This window comes from Petaurus breviceps, unplaced genomic scaffold (assembly GCF_028583685.1).
Source record: "Petaurus breviceps papuanus isolate PSGF00001 unplaced genomic scaffold, PetGlider_PUasm1.0 91133, whole genome shotgun sequence".
NCBI classification, from domain to species: domain Eukaryota; kingdom Metazoa; phylum Chordata; class Mammalia; order Diprotodontia; family Petauridae; genus Petaurus; species Petaurus breviceps.
Window position 1 is genome coordinate 67,981,209 of NW_027187419.1, and position 20,295 is coordinate 68,001,503.

At 33.7% G+C, this 20,295-nt stretch overlaps 1 protein-coding gene across 3 annotated transcripts in view; it reads left to right on the plus strand.

Moving 5' to 3' along the window:
* The window catches only part of PDS5B (PDS5 cohesin associated factor B), a 234,921-nt gene that overhangs the window by 158,252 nt on the left and 56,374 nt on the right, over positions 1-20,295 (plus strand). For all 3 annotated transcript variants that reach the window (XM_069080647.1, XM_069080648.1, XM_069080649.1), the window contains 5 exons: positions 773-933; positions 7,008-7,131; positions 10,443-10,601; positions 11,484-11,552; positions 12,328-12,464. In XM_069080647.1, the coding sequence (XP_068936748.1) occupies positions 773-933; positions 7,008-7,131; positions 10,443-10,601; positions 11,484-11,552; positions 12,328-12,464 (650 nt within the window). The remainder of the gene's footprint in view (positions 1-772; positions 934-7,007; positions 7,132-10,442; positions 10,602-11,483; positions 11,553-12,327; positions 12,465-20,295) is intronic.

Sequence of the window (20,295 nt, forward strand, 5' to 3'; positions counted from 1 at the left end):
GTTTAATCGTTAGAGGGGGGAATCTGATGCTAGAGTCATTCCTTCCAAGTCTAACACTTTTCCTGCCACCCAGCTTATAGTCTGGATTCTATGAAGATGTGAAAGTGTTTACTGACAAGGACCAAAAACTAAGCCTTGGAAAGTGGCTGAGATTAAAAAGAGAAGCTAATAAAATAGACAAGAAAGAATAATCAGTAAGATGGGAAGAGAAACAGGCAAATAGAGTTTGAATATGAGTTTGTTATCCATCATTAGAAATTTGTAGCAAGTAAGGTGGGGGAAATGAGAAATTGGCAGTATAATAGTTTCATTTAAGTAAGTAGTCTTAAATTATCATTTGAAAAAAATTTGTAAGTATATTCTGGATGATAGCATTATCAAACTTGGGTGACTTATTGAAGTAAAAACTTTTCCTTGATCTCCAAGACCAGTTCTCCACTGTCTGGGCAAGTTTAGCTATTATATCACTGGAATGAAAAGTCATAAGCTGAAGTTAACAATGTCTTTTTCACTCTTCATAAACCTATGGTTAGTAGCACTGAATGTTAGAGTTGGAAGGGAACTCAGAAATCTATTCTAACTACTTTATTTTACACATGAAGAAACTGAGATTCAGAGTTTTAAAATGATGCCTGGTTCATACGTCAAAATTATTAGTGATAATATCTGTTATATAATATTTGATAGCGAATAATACTTTGACAAAAAATAACATTTGAACATTTATGAAGGTATACAAATGTAATAAACATTTAAAAATAATTTTTTAAAGGTACTCTCATTTACACATCCTATCTCATTTCATTCGGCTGAAACTTTTGAATCTCTTCTGGCTTGCCTAAAAATGGATGATGAAAAAGTAGCAGAAGCTGCATTACAAATTTTCAAAAACACAGGAAGCAAAATTGAAGAAGACTTCCCACATATCAGATCGTGAGTTGAATTTACTCCATTTGTGTTTACTTTTTAAGCAAGTAGAAATACTTTTCATAGGACTGATTTTTTTCTATTCTTTTGCTTTTCCCAGAAAATTTAATCATAAGCAGTCTCAGAACTTCTGTTAACTAGAGCAGTAGTATGGTTTAAAACTTAAAATGTATTTTTCTGTTTGGGCAGAATTTGAAAAAATCCTGGAAAATCATAATGATGTTTTCTGTATTAAGGGCTGGAATCTCTTGCACAAGACTGACTCCTTGTTTTATAAACTGACAGTGGCAAATACTATATCAGATAATTTTGAATTCAGAAAGATAATTTATGCTTTGGTGCTCTACAGTCATCTGTCACTGTGAAAGTTCTTATAAAAGTTTTTATAAGAACAATTAAAAAGCTTTAAACAGTAGTGTTCATTTATTCTTTTTTTTTTTAAAGCAGTTGGGGTTAAGTAACTTGCCCAAGGTTACACGGCCAGTTATTTTGTGTGGGTGTTAAGTATCTTGAGTCCGGAACTGATCCCGGGTCCTCCCGACTCTAGGGCCGGCGCTCTTACTCATTGCGCCACCTAGCCGCCCCATGTTCATTTATTCTTGAAACATTTTTTTTAAATCACTAAGCTTTTCTTTTTTTTTTTTGCTGTAGCATATTTCTATTACCTGTTATCTGTGAAGATGTGTGTGTACACGTACATGTGCATGGAAGTAGAAGGGAGGGGATTTAACAGTGAATTAAATGTTGGAAATATTTATGCATCATTAAATTAGGCTTGTCTGATCTCTCAAAATAATGTAAAATAGCAATATGAAAATTTTTTAATGTCACTGGCATTTTCAAAAGTGAAATTGGACATTCAGAGGTGCGCACATTTAACTTTTCAAAGTCAATTTCTAGACCCACGTCTTTTCTAAGTTCATGTACAACTCTCAGAATGTCATAGGAAAGTAAACTTCCATTTCATATGTAAAATATAAATCATGGAAATAAAAATAGGCAAGCACTTTCCCAATACATTTCAGTTCAGTGCAAAAAAATTTATTTCTTTTAAGACTATTTTATGAGAGGCACTGAAGCATAAAATTTAAAACAAAAAAGCCCTTCCCTACTCACGGAGTGTAGACTACCCAGAATGATACATTTTCACAAATGACTAAAATATAATTAGAAAATTATTAAAAATTGGTGAAACAGTGACCTCAAGATATTTACTGAGGGGAAGAGATCACTTTTTGGTAGGCTTTATGAAGGAAGAGGCAACTGAGGTTGGCCATGAGGGAGAGGAAGGATGTTAGTAGACAGATATGGGGGCGACTTTGAAGGTGGGATGGGAATGAAGAAGACTTTTTTTTAGTTTTTGCTTTTTGGAGGAGGAAAGATAGGGCAGTTGGGGTTAAATGACTTACCCAAGGTCACACGGCTTTTGTGTGTGTGTGTTAAGTTTCTTAGTCTGGATTTGAACTCAGATCCTCTTCACTCCAGGGCTGGTGCTCTATTCACTATGCCACCTAGCCGCCTGTGAAGACGACTTTTATAGGTTTGGAAACAGCATGGGTGGAAGAGAATAGGATGAGAGGAGTGAGAGAGGTGCCCAATTTTATTGTAGCATGCACTCTGAAAGGAGAATATGGTGAAATGGAAGCTAAATTATGCAGGGTCTTGAATTCCAGGCTAAAGGATTTGTATCTTTTATAGGCAATAAAAAGACACTTACAGTTTTTTGAGTGGAGAAATTGTAATTAGATCTGTGTATTAAGATAGTTCTTTGACATGGGTGGGAATAATGGGTTATTTAAATTTTATGCTTCAGTGCCTCTCATAAAATAAAGGCTGGAAAATAGCAGAAGCAGTGACTAGTTAGGAGAATTAATATAGGCAGAAGGTGATTCAGATTCTGATCTAGTATATTTGGTTGGGAAGGAAGTGAGATGCTTAACCCTAGAACATCTTTAGAATTGACAGGACTTAGCAACTGATTGGGTTTGTGATGAATTATGAAGGAAAGAGTTAGAGTCAGATATGCTTGAAGTTTCAGGTCTGTTTGGCTTTGATAAATGGTGGTGCTGTCAACAGAAATGAGAATATTAGTTGGATGGAAGGGCTTTAGTGAGAAGGAAAGAAGAAAGGAAACAAGCATTTATTAAGTGTTTACTATCTGCCAGGCACTGGTCTAAATAATGGGGATACAAATACAAGCAAAAAGCAAGACAATCTCTGACCTCAAAGAGCTCACATTTGAATTCTGGAAGATAATACACAAAAGGGGTGTGTGCATGTGTAGGTTTTTTTGGGGGGATGGGGGAATTAGAGTACACTTTCCAATATAGTTAAAGGACTGTTTACTAATTCCTGCAGATATAATCAGTATTTTGCAGTACAATAGTGCATTTTGGTGCATTGACCAAGTGAGAAATGCATTTTATTTCCACAAGTGCTTTTACCTTGAGTTTGATTCTTCTGTTCCTCCCTTCCCTTCCTTTTCTTTGGTTCTCTTGCCATACCTCTGTCACACTCCCATTGTTTCCTTCTCCCTTCTTGATTTTTCCTTATTACAAGTCAGTATTTTATTTTCCTTTTTCATTTCTGTTCTTTCTTTTTAATTCCTTCTTTCTAGGGAAGACCTATGATTTTTTTGGTATAGGGAACTTCCTTTTCCACTGGTGGTTATTAGCATTTTCTCAGAAGCTTAAGAGTCTTGAGAGAGTTATGCTGAGAGATTAAGTAACTTGCAGAGAATCACTTAGTCAGTGTGTATTGGAGGTGGGACTTGGACCTGTTTCCCTCTTGAGATCTGCTCTTGATCCATTAGATCCATGTTATCCCTTCTGCCTCCTAAAAACTTATTATATGTAATATTTGAAAAATATTATTTGTATTTGTTAGAAATGTTTATCATCTCATTTTTTATTTTAAAATTGAGTTTGTATGGACTTGTATGACCATCAGTGAGTATTTATTGCTTAGTCAGTGACTCTTAATGGAAAAAAAAATTCTGGATTCCTTTGTTCTAGTAGAGTTCTTCTATAATGCAAGTTAATCTAAGAGAAAGGGGTTTTATTTATACCCAAAGTAGTTAGATAGTAGTTGCCCTTCTGTGGCTAAATCTCTCAGACCATTTTTTACCTTTTTATGTATTCACTTCCTAACTTATGACAGTTACTTATGGATGTATCATTCTTCCTAGTAGATAATTTGTACCAAAAGGGCATCATCAGGCAAGTAAATCCAAATGACTTATTTATACCAAAAGATAGTTTTTGGTGTTTTTTGTTTTGCTTAGTTTTTTTTTTTCTCTCTAAACAGTTACAATAGTATGTATTCCCTGGAATAATATTAAAGGGAATCTATGACATATCATCATGGGTATTCTTTGATTTTGAGACCTTCATTCTATCATGAAACTTGGAGACTATCACTTGCAACTTAAACTCCCATTTAAGAGATGTTGATGCTGTCCCCTGTAGTTTCTAGGAGTATCTTTCCAAAAAGTCTTCATGTAGGCTTACCCATATGCCTACTTGTTCAGATTCATTCTTTTGAATTCTCACCATTATCTGTATTATAATATAGGTCATAACTACCTTGACTTATGTTAAAATATATACTTTTTTTTTTTTTTGCCTTTTGGAGGGCAGTTGGGGTTAAGTAACTTGCCCAAGGTTACATGGCTAGTATTTTTGTGTGGGTGTTAAGTGTCCCAGGCCTCCCAACTCCAGGGCAGGCTCTTTACTCACTGCGCCACCTAGCTGCCCTAAAATATATACTTTTATATAAAAAACATAATAAATTGTTGAATGTTTGACCTTTAGAGGACTGATTTTAGAATTAAATGATTGGGATAAACTATTCCTTCTGAAATCATTTAAGGCCTTTAATCAGTCAACAGTTGTTTATTACTGACTTTTAATTTGTCTGTTCCAGTGCTAGATGCTAGATCTTAACCATTCCATCTTATGAAAGTTTACTCTCATGTTCCAAATAGAATTTTGCTTTCAACTTAAGGCTTCACCCATAACAGAAAATTGCTCTAAAAGAGAAAAAAATGTAGACATTTAAATAATTATTTAAGTACTTTTAAAATGCTTACTGTGAAAGATTTCTGATATATTTCTTGCAATTTAAATTAAGGTGTTTTTATTTTCCTAGTCTTTCCACAATATGCCATCTTTTCTGCCTTGGATTAAAAGTAACAGAATTACTAAACTGCACTTAGGTTTTGTGTAATTAGACTGTATGGAATCATAATCCTAACTGACCCTCCTGTATGACCATGAGAAATTTCTTCAACCTCACTTGGTTTCTGTAACTGTAAAATGAAGGAATTAGGTTTGATGGAAGAACTGTAAGACTCCCATTTAATTATTTTTTTCATCAGAATTTTTTTCAATTATCAAACATTAAGTTTCCCCCTCCAATCAGCTCACCCTAATCCCATCCCAAATAATAAAACAAAAAACAAAATAAAACCCATGTAATAAAAATGCACAATCAGCCAAGTAAATTCTCCTATTGGTCATGTCCAAAAATCTATATCTTATTCTGTATGTTTATTCTTCTTAAGATTTTTCATCTTAAGTCTTCTGTAATTGTGATTGATCATTGCATGGATAAGAGACAAGTCAAGTTGTTCATTTTTACATTGTTGTATAAATTATTCTTTTGGTTTTGTTCATTTCACTCTACATCAGTTCATACAAGTCTTCTCAGGTTCCTTTTGAAACTATAGCTTCATTTCTTGCAGTACAATAATTGCATACATTTATGTAACAAACAGTTATGTAACAAAATTTATTTAGTTCCATTCCCTAATTGATAGTTTCTAGTTCTTTGCCACCAGCAAAAGAGTTACTATACATATTTTTGAATATACAGAACCTTTTCCTCTTTCATTGATGTCTTTGGGATATAGGCCTTGTAGTAGTATCATTATATCAAATGATAGGCACAGTTAAGTAAAATTGTCCATTTTACTTATACTTAAATCAATATAGTGGTAGTATAATGAAGACTATATGTCATTATTATTAAAAATGATTATTATTAGAGCTCATTTATATAGTTTTGTAGTATACAAAGCACCTCTCTGACAATTACTCTAAGGTTAGGTAATGAAAATAGTATTTCTACTTTACAGAGATGAAAATTGAAATTCATATGATAAATTATGGCACAGTTATTGAGTGGAACCTGGTCTTTCCTCTGTAACAAACTACCTCCCTGAAAGTTCTAGACCACTCTGCATTTATTAAAGGTCTTTCATTCATTCAACAAATATCCATTGATCACATTCCACTTATAAAGCATCCTTTGTGCATAAAATAATGTAAGACATTTCTTCACTTTAAGGAGCTTATAATTGTTTATAAGGGAGACAGGACACAAAGACAAATGTTTATAATACAAAACAATATGAATAAATTCTATATGAATTGTACAAACTTAAGAGGTGTAGGCCTATGGAGAAAGAATGGATTGCTTTTATTTAGCATGGTAATGAAATATTTTTTTGTGGAATTTAAGTAGAGACTTGAAGGATAGGAGAGGAATTTGATAATTCAGATGTATGGAAAGAAATTCCAAACAAAAAGTCAGTGTGGGAGTTTGTGAGTATGGTGGACATTGAGAGAGCATTCCAAATTGATGAATGTTGATTTCATGTTAAGGATCAGTAAGTGATTAGAATAGAAAGATAAATTAGAACAAGCAAGGTAGTGAAGACCTTGAAATGAATACTAGGCTAAGAAGTTTAGACTGCATTGTGTAGATAGTATAAGGTGATAGGAGCATAGCTGTGTTGGGAGGAACAGTACTGAACAGATAAAAGAAACTGTGGGCCATAGATATCATATTTAATATTGCTGCTTATTTAACTAAAAATGCATTTTTTTTCATTTTCATCTATAAAGGATGAAAAAAGATTAGTTTTCACTACACATGAATTTATACTAAATTTATACTAAAATTTATTTTGAGTAGATCTGTGGGAAATTTTTCTGTACTTAGGAAACTTTAAATGCATACAATGAAATATGAAGTATGTGTCTATTTTTTGTTCCTATTTACCTATTCTATTTTAGGGCATTGCTTCCTGTTCTACATCACAAAGCTAAAAAAGGACCTCCACGTCAGGCCAAATATGCTATTCACTGTATCCATGCAATATTTTCCAGTAAAGAGACACAGTTTGCACAGATATTTGAGGTAAACACATTCCTTTAAAAATTAGTCTGTTTCCTACATACAAATGTATGATTTTGCTGTATGGTTAAGACTTGGGATATTTTGTCCTATTAAATATTTGTTTTCTAGTATTTTTGTAATGCATGTGTTTGAAAGATTTATAAATCTCAATGCAAAAGTTAGGAAAATACATTTTTGTGAGTATATGAATAATTTTTAAAATTATTTTTAACAATTCAGAGTGACTTGTGGAAAGAAATTTGATTATGCTTTCTAATTCATATCTTTTATTGTTGATGATAGTTATTTAGGAAGAATCACACACACTCCCCTAAATGCTTACATGAATTAATTATGCAAGTTCAGTTAATCAACATCATTAAGCATCTACACACAGATAGGCAACAGGGAATCAAATGCAATGAGTAAACAATCCTTATAACGTAAGGGAGCTTACATTTTAATAGACTATGCAATAATCACATGTGAAACATATGTAGAATAAATATAAAGAAAACCACTGCAGTTTATTGAATGTTTATGATTGGATCTACTATTAAATGAGTAAGTAAAGTCTGTTGGAATATACTTTGTAAAGTTTTTTTTTTAATATACTTGACCTGTTGACGTCAGTAAACAAGTAATTTCTTTAAAATAGTTTATTTTGTATTATTAAGTGAGAAATATAACATTATCAAATTAGCTGAATATAATTCTTGGAGAATACTTATTAAGGTAAAATGATTCCATTGGTGAAATGCTCCTTATTTTCCCAGGCAGCTCTCTTAACACTCCAAATTGTAGAGTAGTAGTGGCCCTTCATTGGTAAAAGGAGTTACTTGAGTAGAAGTTTCCTATACTGATGAAGTCACAAAAATAGTAAAAATAATTTAAATATATTCAAAATAAAGCAAATTTTTATTAGACCACATAAAAATACTCCTAATGTTTTCTTTATGGTTTAGAATAATATTTACCTTTCTTGTGGGCTGTAATTTTATTATGCACATGTAAGCTATTATCTGATACTTTGCCAATTGGAGGTTTCTGGAAACCAGCATTTATGATTTCCAAATAAAATTTTTATTAAGTATGCTAAATCTAACCCAAATCCTTGCAATATAAATAGTTTTTGGTGATCAAGTGTACCTCTTCTGGGAGAATCTTAATCTTTTTTTTCACTTTTAACTGCTTCTTTCTTCATCTTCCTCTCCCATTTTCCTTCTCCTGTTACCTCTCTCCTTATACCTCTCTCCTTATCTTTTTCTCTCTTCTTGGAACTATAGAGCAGTTCTCTTTTTTTAGACTTGAAAACTTGACTTTAATAATATTAATTATGAATAGCAAATATTGTATTCTTTACATTCAAAGTTTTTATTTTTTAGAAATAATTTTATTTTTTATTTAGTGTTGTTGTGTAAGGATGGTTTTAGATTTAGATAATTATTATTGAAAGAAGTTTTTAAAAATTTTAGGTGCTCTGCATATTTTTATTTTTCTCATGGATCTAGTTGGTAACAATATCTTACATTAGTATCATGTTTTAACTTTCAAAGTTCATCTATGAACTGATTTGGTTCCCAACAACCCTCTTTACTTGAACTTCCTCAAAGGGATTTCCTTAGTGGTTTCAGGTTACAGAAGAGGAGTTGGATCCTAATTGGGAGATCAAGGGAAATACCATGTTTCCCCGATAATAAGACCTATCCTGAAAATAAGTCCTCCCCTTACTGTGTAAGATTCCTCTAAAATAAGCCCTCCCCCGAAAATAAGCCCTATTGAGATTGCTACTGTAGTGAAGGTGATCTCCTGCGCTACACGCTACATTACGGTACCCTCTGTATGCACCGTTCTCCCCCCCCCCCCCTCCAGTGAAACGCACGCTGCGCTCCGAGCTGCATCCAATCAGAGCTGCAGCAGTGAGCGCGTCATCCTGTTCTTTATTGAATTCATTATTGAATAAAGGTACAATTTTTTGTTCACATTTACCTGTTTATTAAAATTGCTGTCAATGTTCATTAAAATAAGCCCTCCCCTGAAAATAAGCCCTCTGGTGTTTTTCTGTCCAAAAAAACTAATAAGACAGCGTCTTATTATCGGGGAAACACGGTAGTAAAAAAAGAAGACTACCTGGGATATCACAAATTAAACCATTCATTGGCATTTCTTATTTGTCTGATGGGATAAGTAATAGACTTTACTCTGGTGTCATCCCACTGGCTAATTATTTTCTCATTTCCAGTTTCATAATTTTTAATATGGATGAGGATGCCCATCTTTATTTAAGTAATATTTCTAGTATGCTAATAGATTATTGAAGTTTGTATTACTCTTTCATTTAATTATTAAAATAATATTAACAGCATAATAGTCTTTATTAAGAGCCTTTAAATGAGATTACTGCAAAAATATCTTCATATTTATTTCTGATGTATAACTTATTTCAAATTTTTTTATGTTTGGACTTCATGTAAATATTAAATTCAGTTACTACATGAACATCAAACTTTTGTTGAATTTTCAAAAAATGTAGAGCATAAGTGTTTTGTTTTTTGTAAATTTTAAAATTTATTTTAAACTTAAATACAAAATGAGGAAAGAAAAAAATTGCCATATACATAGCAGAATATAAGAAAGGATTCAAGATAAAACCATGAATTTCCATTTCAAGAAAACACATATAATAAATACTTCACATTGTTTTTAAATCTACCCAGCTTATCTTTGCTTCCTTTGTTGGTTTTCTTTTATTTTCTGCTGTGTACTTTTTACATTATTTCATCGCAGGGCACCCCTTCTCCCTCCCCCAAAACAGTTACAATTAAGTGATGTATATACATATACATAGATATCTATAAATATATACATATACACTATACACATATTTGTAAGACTATGCTTATTTCCACCTGTCATCTGTTTCTCTGAAAGTGGATATCACCTTCCTTCATAAGTTCAAGTCTTGTCCATGTTTTTCTAAATCAACCAACTCATCATTTCCTAGACCGCAGCAATATTTAAACTGGATCACATCCTATCTGAAAGATTGACTATGAAAGTTTTTGCCAACTTTTTGCATTCCTTTTATTCTTGTTTATGTAGGTTTTATTTATACAAGAAAATTTTAATTTAAAATGATAGAAATTATCCATTTTACATTTCAACAATGCTTTTATCTTGTAATATAGTTTAAGGTCTGATACTGCTGAATCTACTTCCTTTATATATCTTTTTTCCCTGGTTTCTTTGACGTACCTGACCTTTTGTTTTGGTAAGTGTTTTTTTTAACAGGAAAAATCTATCAATATTTGACATAACATTTCTTGTTTCAGCCACTGCATAAAAGCCTAGATCCAAGCAACCTTGAACATCTCATAACACCATTAGTTTCTATTGGTCACATAGCTCTTCTTGCACCAGATCAGTTTGCTGCTCCTTTGAAATCTTTGGTAGCTACTTTCATCGTGAAAGATCTTCTCATGAATGACCGGGTAAAATAGTTTTGTTTTGTTTTTTAACTTAGACTTATGTTTTATATATTTTTCAATATCTAGAATATGTTACAGTAATTAGAAAAATCAAATACTGAAAATAACATGTTTAGACTTGTAGTTTGCATATAGTAGTGTTTTATACATATAATCATATAAAATATACGTATATGCCCACGTATATACACACATGCATATATTTATGTTTGTATATGGAATGTATATACATATTTGTATATGCATGTTTATATATGGAAGGTCACAAAAGTCTTAGTGTAATTTTAACCTGTTTAAAGCTTAAGACTTTGGGGATATTTCATGTGTGTATAAAAGAATTGTCGCCATACCCTTTGGTTAAATAAGCAACCTATTGAGAGCATGTGTCAAACCAGGCACATTCGTATCTATGACTAAACACTATACGCTACCTAATACCAAAGGGCACCCTAGTATTTAACATTCTCTACTGTCTAGCCTTACCTTTTATTCTAGCTTTGTCTTGTATCACTGCCTCCACTCCACTGAGTCTTTGGCTCAGTGACCTTTTTTTTTGCTAGGTACTCTCTGCCCTTTCACTCCTAGTTTGCTTGTTGAATTACAGGTCATCCTTTCAGTATTAACTTAAATCCCACCTCCTTCATGAAGCCTCCAAAAATTCCATGTCTATAGTCATAGTTGATGGAGTTTCTGGGGCTGTACTCAAAGCCTTTTGCAATTTGGTAGGACCATGAAAAGACCTTTAGAAATCATCTCCAACCCCTTTAGTTTATAAATGAGGAAATGAGTTCAGAGATATTAGGTCATTTGTCTAAATGCATGTATTTGTACATGTATATTTGCTCATGTAGATATACTTTATTCTGAAGCCTTAATTTTGTTTAGCTTCCAGGGAAAAAGACAACTAAACTATGGGTTCCTGATGAAGAAGTTTCTCCTGAGACACTAGTTAAAGTGAGTATTGTATGTCCATTTGGTAACTTAAATTTTGGCCTCCTGTTTTTATACTATTTTGTCTTGATGCTTGTGTTTGTTACTTATAAAACTTTTTTTGTTCATTGGATGCATGATAGTTTATGTAGCTATGTAGAATGTAGATAAAATTTATTTTATTTATTAGCTACAGATAAAAAGGTTCCATTCACCCCAACCCCTCCACAAAACCATACAGTTGTTTGGTAATGTTTTATCATGATAAGTTTATTATGAACCTTTCATTTTTCTTGGCTCTAAAATTTTCACACACGGAATTGCATTTTTCCTTTGTATTCATCATTTAGTTACCAGTTTCATAATTAGTCCTAGCTCCCCTAGAACTATCAACTAGCCTACTTGTTTTATTCACTAAAAGATCTTTAAAACTGATGATAAGATCCAAGTTATTATACCTCAGGCACAAAGGAATGGAGTGAGAGGCTAGAGTCTTAGTTTTTGAGTCCTTAAGTAGTTCACTTGGTATGGAAGGAGTGTTAAGTAATTACATAATTATGTTTTGGCTCCTTATTCAAACCTCTTGTGTGGCCTCTCATGCTTTGAAGATGGTTCATCCCTCACTTAGAAATTGATAGTGAAACTACATATTATAACCTGAAAAGAAAAAAAAAATGTGATGCTGATAAAGCTATCTTATGTTTTTGAAGAATTTTATGATTTTCCTAGATTAAAAAAAAATTTTTTTTAAAGGATTAATTTCTTGTTAACAGTTTCTTTGCTTTTTTTGTTTTTTAAGATTCAGGCCATTAAAATGATGGTGCGATGGCTGCTAGGAATGAAAAACAATCACAGCAAATCAGGAACTTCTACACTGAGGTTATTAACAACAATATTGCATAGCGATGGAGACTTAACAGAACAGGGGAAAATTAGGTATGCATTCAACTCATTCAAAACCATGTGAACAGCATAACTACTTGATTACGTAACCCAAGAATGATTAGTGTTGGACAGTTCTTTCTGTGTTAAAAATAAAAGGAACTGATAGAGCATTGTAGGTTTCCTTTGTTGTGTAATTTTGTATGGGCAGTTAAATAGAAAATGCATTTCAAATAAATAGCACAGAAAGAGTATGTCATTAAAAAAATTAGTCCAACATTGAATATTAGCCTAATGGAATATATGATAAGAATTTTTTAAAAATACATGCAATTATGATCTGATCTGTGAATGTTTCTCTCTCCCTTTTCTGCTTTCCAGGATTTCGTCATCCCCCATTAATTTATGCATTTTGTTTTACTATACATTATTTGATGCTCAAATCTTCACGTTAGTAAATTAACTCATTGCTGTATATTATTAGAATTCATCTAGCCCCTGTATCACCTAAAAATTTTTACATGGAATAACCCACCTAGAAGGAGAATATTTACCTGTACTATCAATTTGGGGGAACTCTGTAGCAAGTCAGTAACTCAACCCATAAAATGAGTAATGATACTTTTCCTACTGTTATTGTATTTCCTGTTGCTTCGTTGAAGTTATGGGAAGCTTTTAAAAAGTACTAAATATATGTAAATATATAAAATAAATAAAAGTCAATCTTTATCAATTGAAGTTTATAATTCTAGTGAGCCTGGATTGCTGTGAAATTCAAGTCAGTTTTTAATGACTGGTAGCAAAAAAAATATCTATGTTGATGATCTTCAGATCTGCTTATCTAGCCCTAACTTCTCTTAACCTCCAGACTTATGTCTCTAAATGTCCATAGACATCTCACATTCAACATGTCCAAAGATAATGAACTTAGTATCTTTCTTTCTAAACCATCTCCCCTTCTGAACTTCTCTATTACTGTAGAGGGCACTACCATCCTTTTCCAGTCTCCCAGCATTAAAATTTAGGTGTTGCTCTCTATTCCTCACTCTTTCCCTTTACCCCCTATATTTGTTCTATTGCTAAGTCTTACTATTTTTCCCTTCATAACATCTCTTCTTTAAGTTCCCATCTCTCCTCCGATAAAGCCATTGCCTTGGTAAATGTCTTCATTACCTTTCTGTTACAATAGCCTATTGGTTTGTCTCTGTGTCTCAAGTCTCTTCCCCCTATAGTCTAATGAGAGGCTAATGAGAAAATTTATGACTAATAGTGATTTCTGGTTTTTTGTTGATATGGTCAATTATGCTGATAGTTTTCCTAATATTGAACCAGCCCTGTATTCCTGTTCTGAATTCTACCTGGTCATAGTGTATTATCCTTGACAAATTGGCTGTAATCTGTTTGCTAATATTTTATTTAAAATATTTGCATCTATATTCATTAGGGAAAATGGTCTATAATTTTCTTGCCTTTTCCCAGTTTAGGTATCAGCACTATATTTGTATCATAGAAAAAATTTGGTAGGATTCCTTTTTTGCCTATTACCCCAAATAGTTTATATAGTATTTGTTCTTTAAATGTTGGATAGAATTCATTTGTACATCCATCTGGCCCTGGTGATTTTTTCTTAAGGAGTTCATTGCTGGCTTGTTCAACTTCTTTTTCTGAAATGGGATTATTTAAGTATTTTATTTCCTTTTCCGTGAATCTGGGCAATTTGTATTTTTGTAAATATTCATCCATTTCACTAAGAGTGTCATATTTTTGGGCATACAGTTTTGCAAAATAGTTCCTAATTATTGTTTTGATGTCCTCTTCGTTGGTGGTGAATTCATCCTTTTTATTTTTTATTCTGGTAATTTGGTTTTCTTTTTTTAAATCAGAGTAATCAGAGATTTATCTATATTATTGTGTATTTTTTTTAATAAAACCAGCCCTTAATTTTATTTATTAGTTCAATAGTTTTCTTAATTTCAGTTTTATTGATCTCTTCTTTTCAGAATTTTTAATTTGGTATTTTGTTGGGGATTTTAAATTTGTTCTTTTTCTAGCTTTTTTAGTTGCATGCCAAATTCATTGATCTCTTCTTTCTCTATTTTATTCTTATAAGCATTTAGAGATACAAAACATTCCCTAAGAACCACTTTTGCTGCATTCCATAAGTTTGGTATATTGTCTCATTATTGTCATTCTCTTGGATGAAGTTGATTTGCTTTTTGACCTATTCATTCTTTAGGATTAAATTACTTGGTATCCAACAAATTTTTAGTCTATCTTTCCATGGCCCTTCATTACATGTAATTTTTATTGCATCATGATCTGAAAAGGATGCATTTCATATTTCTGCCTTTCTGCATTGGATTGTAAGGTTTTTATGTCCTAATACATGGTCAGTTTTTGTGTAGGTGCCATGTACCACTAAGAAATAGCTATATTCCTTTCTGTCCCCATTCACTTTTCTCCAGAGGTGAACCATATTTAACTTTTCTAAAACTCTATTCATCTCCTTAACTTCTTTCTTGTTTATTTGTGGTTAGATTTATCTTGTTCAGAGTGGGGATAGGTTGAGGTCCCCCACTAGTATAGTTTTGCTGTCTCTTTCTTCCTGTATCTCCCTTAAATTCACTTCTAAGAATTTGGGTGCTATGCCACTTGGTGCATATATGTTTAATAATGATATTACTTAATTGTCTGTGGTGCCTTTTAGCAGGATATAGTTTTCTTCCTTATCTCTTTTAATTAGATGTTTTTGCTTTTGCTTTTTCTGAGATCAGTATTGCTACCCCCTGCTTTTTTTTTTTACTTCAGCTGAAGTATGAAATAGTCTGCTCCAACCTTTTTATACTGTGTGTATCTCTCTGCATCAAATGTGTTTCTTGTAAACAGCATATTGTGCGATTATGGTTCTTAATCCATTCTACTATGCACTTCTGTTTTATGGGAGAGTTCATCCCTTTCACATTCACAATTATGATTACTATCTGTGTCTTTCTATCCTATTTTTTCCCTGTTTATGCTTTTCTTTCATGCTCCCCTCTCTCCCTTTCTTTCCTCACTAGAGTTTTGCTTTTGAACACCGCCTCCTTCAGTCTGTCCGCCCTTCTATTAGCCCTCTCCCTTATCTTCCCCTTTCCCCTCACTACTTCTTACCTCCCTTCTACCAACACCCTCCCTTTTCTTTCCCCTTTCCCCTCCTGCTAACTATAGGGTAAGTTAGATTTCTATTCCTGATTATATTATTCCCTCTTTAAGCCAAATCTGATGAGAGTAAGGTTCAATTAATGTTCATCTCTCTCCCTTCTTTCCCTCTCCTGTAATAGGTTTTTATGTCTTTTTAGGTGATGTAATTTACTCTGTGCCCTCCTTTCCTCTTCTCTCAGTTCCATCCCTTTTCACCACTTAATTAGATTTTTTAATCATCACACTAAAGTCAACTTATATATCCAAGCCCTCTATCTATGTATATGCCTTTTAAATGGCATAATGATAATACAGTTCCCAAGAGTTACTCGAGTCATCTTCCCTTCTAGGGATGTAAACAGTTTGCCTTTATTAATAACATATTTTAGTTTTTTCTTTCCTGTTTACCTTTTTATGCCTCTCTTGAGTCTTTTATTTGAAGATCAAATTTTCTATTAAGCTCTGGTCTTTTCATCAAGAAAGTTTGAATGTTCATCTGCTCCCCTAAAAGATTATGCTCAGTACGCTGGGTAGTTGATCCTTGGTTGTAATCTAAGCTCTTTTGCCTTATGGAATATTATATTCCACGCCCTCCTATCTTTTAATGTAGAAACTTCAAGGTCCTGCATAATCCTGACTGTGGTTCCATAATATATAAATTGTTTCTTTTTGGTTGCTTGCAGTATTTTCTCTTTGACCTGGTAATTTTGGAATTTGGCTACAATATTTCTTGGCGTTTTCAATTTGGGATCTCTTTCAGGAGGTGGTTTCCTGAAATCATTGAAGCCTGTCCAGGCTCTTTTTTTCATCATGCTTTTCAGGTAGCCCAATAATTTTTAAACTTTCTCCTGGATGGATCTATTTTCCAGGTCAATTGTTTTACCAATGAAGTATTTTATGTTTTCTTCTGTTTTTTTTATTCTTTTGTTTCTGTTTGACTGATTCTTGGTATCTCATAGAGTCAATAGCATCTACTTGCCCAATTCTAATTTTTAAGGAATTGTTTTCTTCTATTAGATTTTCCGTCTCCTTTTCCATTTGACCCATTTTACTTTTAAAGGAGCTCTTCTCTTCAGTGAGTTTTTGTTCCTCTTTTTCCATTTGGCAAATTCTACTTTTTAAGGACTTGTTTTCTATAATTGTTGTCCTTCCTTTTCTAAACTATTGACTCTTTCTTGTATATCTCTCATTTATTTTCCCAATTCTTCTTCTCTTATTTGACTTTTAAATTTATTCTTGGGTTCTTCCAAGAAGGCTTTTTGAGCTTCAGACCAGTTCATATTCCCCTTTGAGGTTTCAGATGTGGGTATATTTGACAGTGTTGTTTTCCTCTGAATTTGTGTCTTGATCTTCCCTGCCCCCATAAAAAGACTCTCTGGTCATTGTCTGTTTCTGCTTTTTGCTCATTGTGTTTGCCTAATTCCTGCCTCTTAGAGTTGAGCTCTCCTCTTGGAATGTAGGAGATCACTGACCCAAGCTTCTTGTGCCAGGTGCCTGGGACCTGGTCATTGGCTTTGTATACTGTAGCCTCAGATCCTGGCACCTTATTTGGTGCTGATCTGGGGTCAGCAACACTGGAGCTCTCAATATGGGAGTAGGGAGTCTGGCCCCTGGGGAATGCCTGCCTACCCGGGCCTTGCACTGGCTCTTACTCACCTGGGCCTTGGCACTGGCTCCTGCTCACCTGAACTTTGCACTCAAATATTTGGCTGTTGGAGAATATCTGCCTCCTTCCTGGAGTTGTGCTGAAGCACCAGGAGATTTGGCTGCTGGAGAACGCTGCCACACGTGGTTTTCTTAGCTGATATCTGCCAGTTCCCTTGCCTGTGCGGAGGCACTTGGAGGATCCTAGTGTTTACGTTTGCCTACTCTGCTACCCTAGCCCACAGGATCTCCTCCTGGTTTGCTGAGGTGGGGCTTGCTGCTGTGCTGCTCCCCCTTTTGCAGAACGGGAGGGACATTTCCTGTTCCCCAAGCTTCCTGGGCTACAAGACTGCTGCACTCTGTCTTACTGCTGCCTCAGCTGTTCCAGGGTTTTTCCTATGGTGATATTTTCTGGACTTTAAGAGGTCAATAGGGAAGGGTGAGAGTGATTTACTTCTTACTCCACCATCTTGGTTCTCAGAAGTGGACCCCCTGCCTAATAGTGAAGTATAAAATCTCTGACAAATTATTTGGTCATGGTTATATGTGTGCTTATGTTGTCAGCAAAATTTCTTCCCAGGATTATGATTTTTATTAAAATTATTGCTATCAGCCATTAAAATCTTTGACTTGAATTTCACAAATGCAAATGAGTTACACAAGCTTGAATTTTTTGTCAGGACTTCATAAATATACTAGAATTATTTGTTTAACCCAGGTGTGAAATTAAATGGTTTTTGTGTTTTCATAAGTGATCAGGATTAGTAGAGTGATCATTTACTACAAATTAGACATTTGCAACTTTTAAGGAAGAACAATCTTTGGTAATATTTGGGTTAAGTAACTTGCTCAAGGTTTCACGACTAGTTATTATTTTGTGTGTGTGCCAAGTATCTGAGGCCAGAACTGATCCCGGGTCTCCCGACACTGGGGCTGGCGCTCTTACTCACTGCGCCACCTGGCCTCCCCTAGAATGTTAATTTTTAAGAAGATGAACTTTATATAGTTATAGGTATACTTTCTGTTGATTCCAGAAATAATTTACATAAATTGGCATAATACAAAGAGAGACCAAATAATTTTGTGTCTCTAGAAGACCCTTTTCATAATTTACACAGATACCTCAAGCATTGGAGGAAAGTCTCCGAGGAATTTTAGAACTCATTAGCACATTAGTACAGTTAATTTATTGAATTAGCTAATTATTGCCTTGGAAGGAAATTAATACCTGCCCCCCAGGGAAGGAAATATGGGGCATTAGTGAGCACAGCATCCTAAGCTAGCTAGACTATAAACTCTTAGGAGAAGGAGGAGCCAACATGCCTTATTATTGTATTTTTTAATGTCCCTCAATGCTTAACAAAATGGTGATACACAAAGTAGGTGATCAATAAATAATTCATTAATTAATATTGTATAATATTCCTTCACAACAGAACTACAAGCATGACTTTAATTTATAGATTTTCTTTCATTAGATATCCCATTTCCTGCAACACATGTATTATATAGTATGAAGGACTGTTTTGATAAATTTTGATAAATCCTAAGTTCACCAGTGAGAAGTATAATATACAAAATAATTATATTTGTGTGTGTTTATACATGCATACCCACAAGTATATGTGTAAAATATAATACTATAGTAGTGTGATGCCATTTATTATATGTGTACTTTATTTACATTTAAACTACTATAAGAAAGCTTACAAGTAATTTTTGGAATTTTGAAATTTAAAAACAGTGCTCATTTGGCCATTGTCCTGTCTTCCATTATACTATTTCAAAAACTGTTATTCAGTAGAGAGTAGCAAGTTGTAGGAAAAAAGAGCATTGGGGTTTGTGTCTGAAGACCTGGCTCTTATTTCTACCACTATCACTTATGACCTTGGGCAAATCACTGAATTTTTCAGAACCATCATTTGCTCATCTATAAAGTAGGAATAATTATGCTAAAGAGAAAAGCCCTTGGTAAACTATAATGCATTACATAAATCGGAGCTAATATTAGAGTGCTTGCCATGTCAATTTTGTTTAATGTTAGATCTTATTTTTTTTAAATCACTTTTTAAAGAAATATCTGGCATTTCATTGATATAGAGAGTCCTTGCTGAAAGTAATTTCCTCTACCAGTGTCAATGGGTATCAGTTTTATTAGAGTTTGCTCCACAGTTTTATTAGAGATTGCTGTCTAGAAAATCTGGGGCCAAGATCAGTCTCTGTCTTTTACTGGTTGTATGACCCTGGGCAAGTTGCTAAATAGCTCAATGTCCCAGGCAATATTAAAAGTCGGCTTTTTTTTGGTGGGGGGTTTTTTTTTTTTTTTTGGCTTTTTGGAGGGCAGTTGGGGTTGTGACTTGCCCAAGGTCACATGGCTAGTTTTTGTGTTAAGTGTCTGAAGTCAGATTTGAACTCAGGTCCTCCTGACTCTAGGGCCGGCGCTCTATTCACTGCACCACCTAGCCACCCCAGAAGTCAGCATTTTTTAAACTTTATTTTTTATTAATTAAATTTGGTTTGACACAAAAGAAACTTGCCAACAAACATCCAAAGAAGTGCTCATCTCAATCCAAAGCATATTCTTTGGAAAGTTATTATAAAACTATACATGATTATGACTGATATCATTTGTTAATTTTTACTTTTATACGTTACTGATTATTTAATGGGAATTACTTAAACTTGGATGGTTTGGCTTGGGAGCTCTGCTTGGATGAATGCCTGGCATGGAAAAGGCTTTCAGACCAACAAAGCGTGTGTTACTTATAGTTTTAGAGAATTAGAGCTTATGTGACTTGGCCATGGTGACCCTGCCAAAATGGGTCAGAGGCATGACTTGATCCCAGAGTTCTGTTGATTCCAGAACCAGCTTTTTATGTAGTACCTCTGTTTGGTTTCAGAGCAGACATTTTATAAGTTAGTCATGGCATATTAGGGATCAGTTATTTATTTCTCTTCCTCTACCTCATTTATAGGTGATATATCTGAGACCCAAAAGGGGGAAATGATATATTACTCATGTAATATTAATCATGTCAAATAAGATCATTCTGCTTAGATC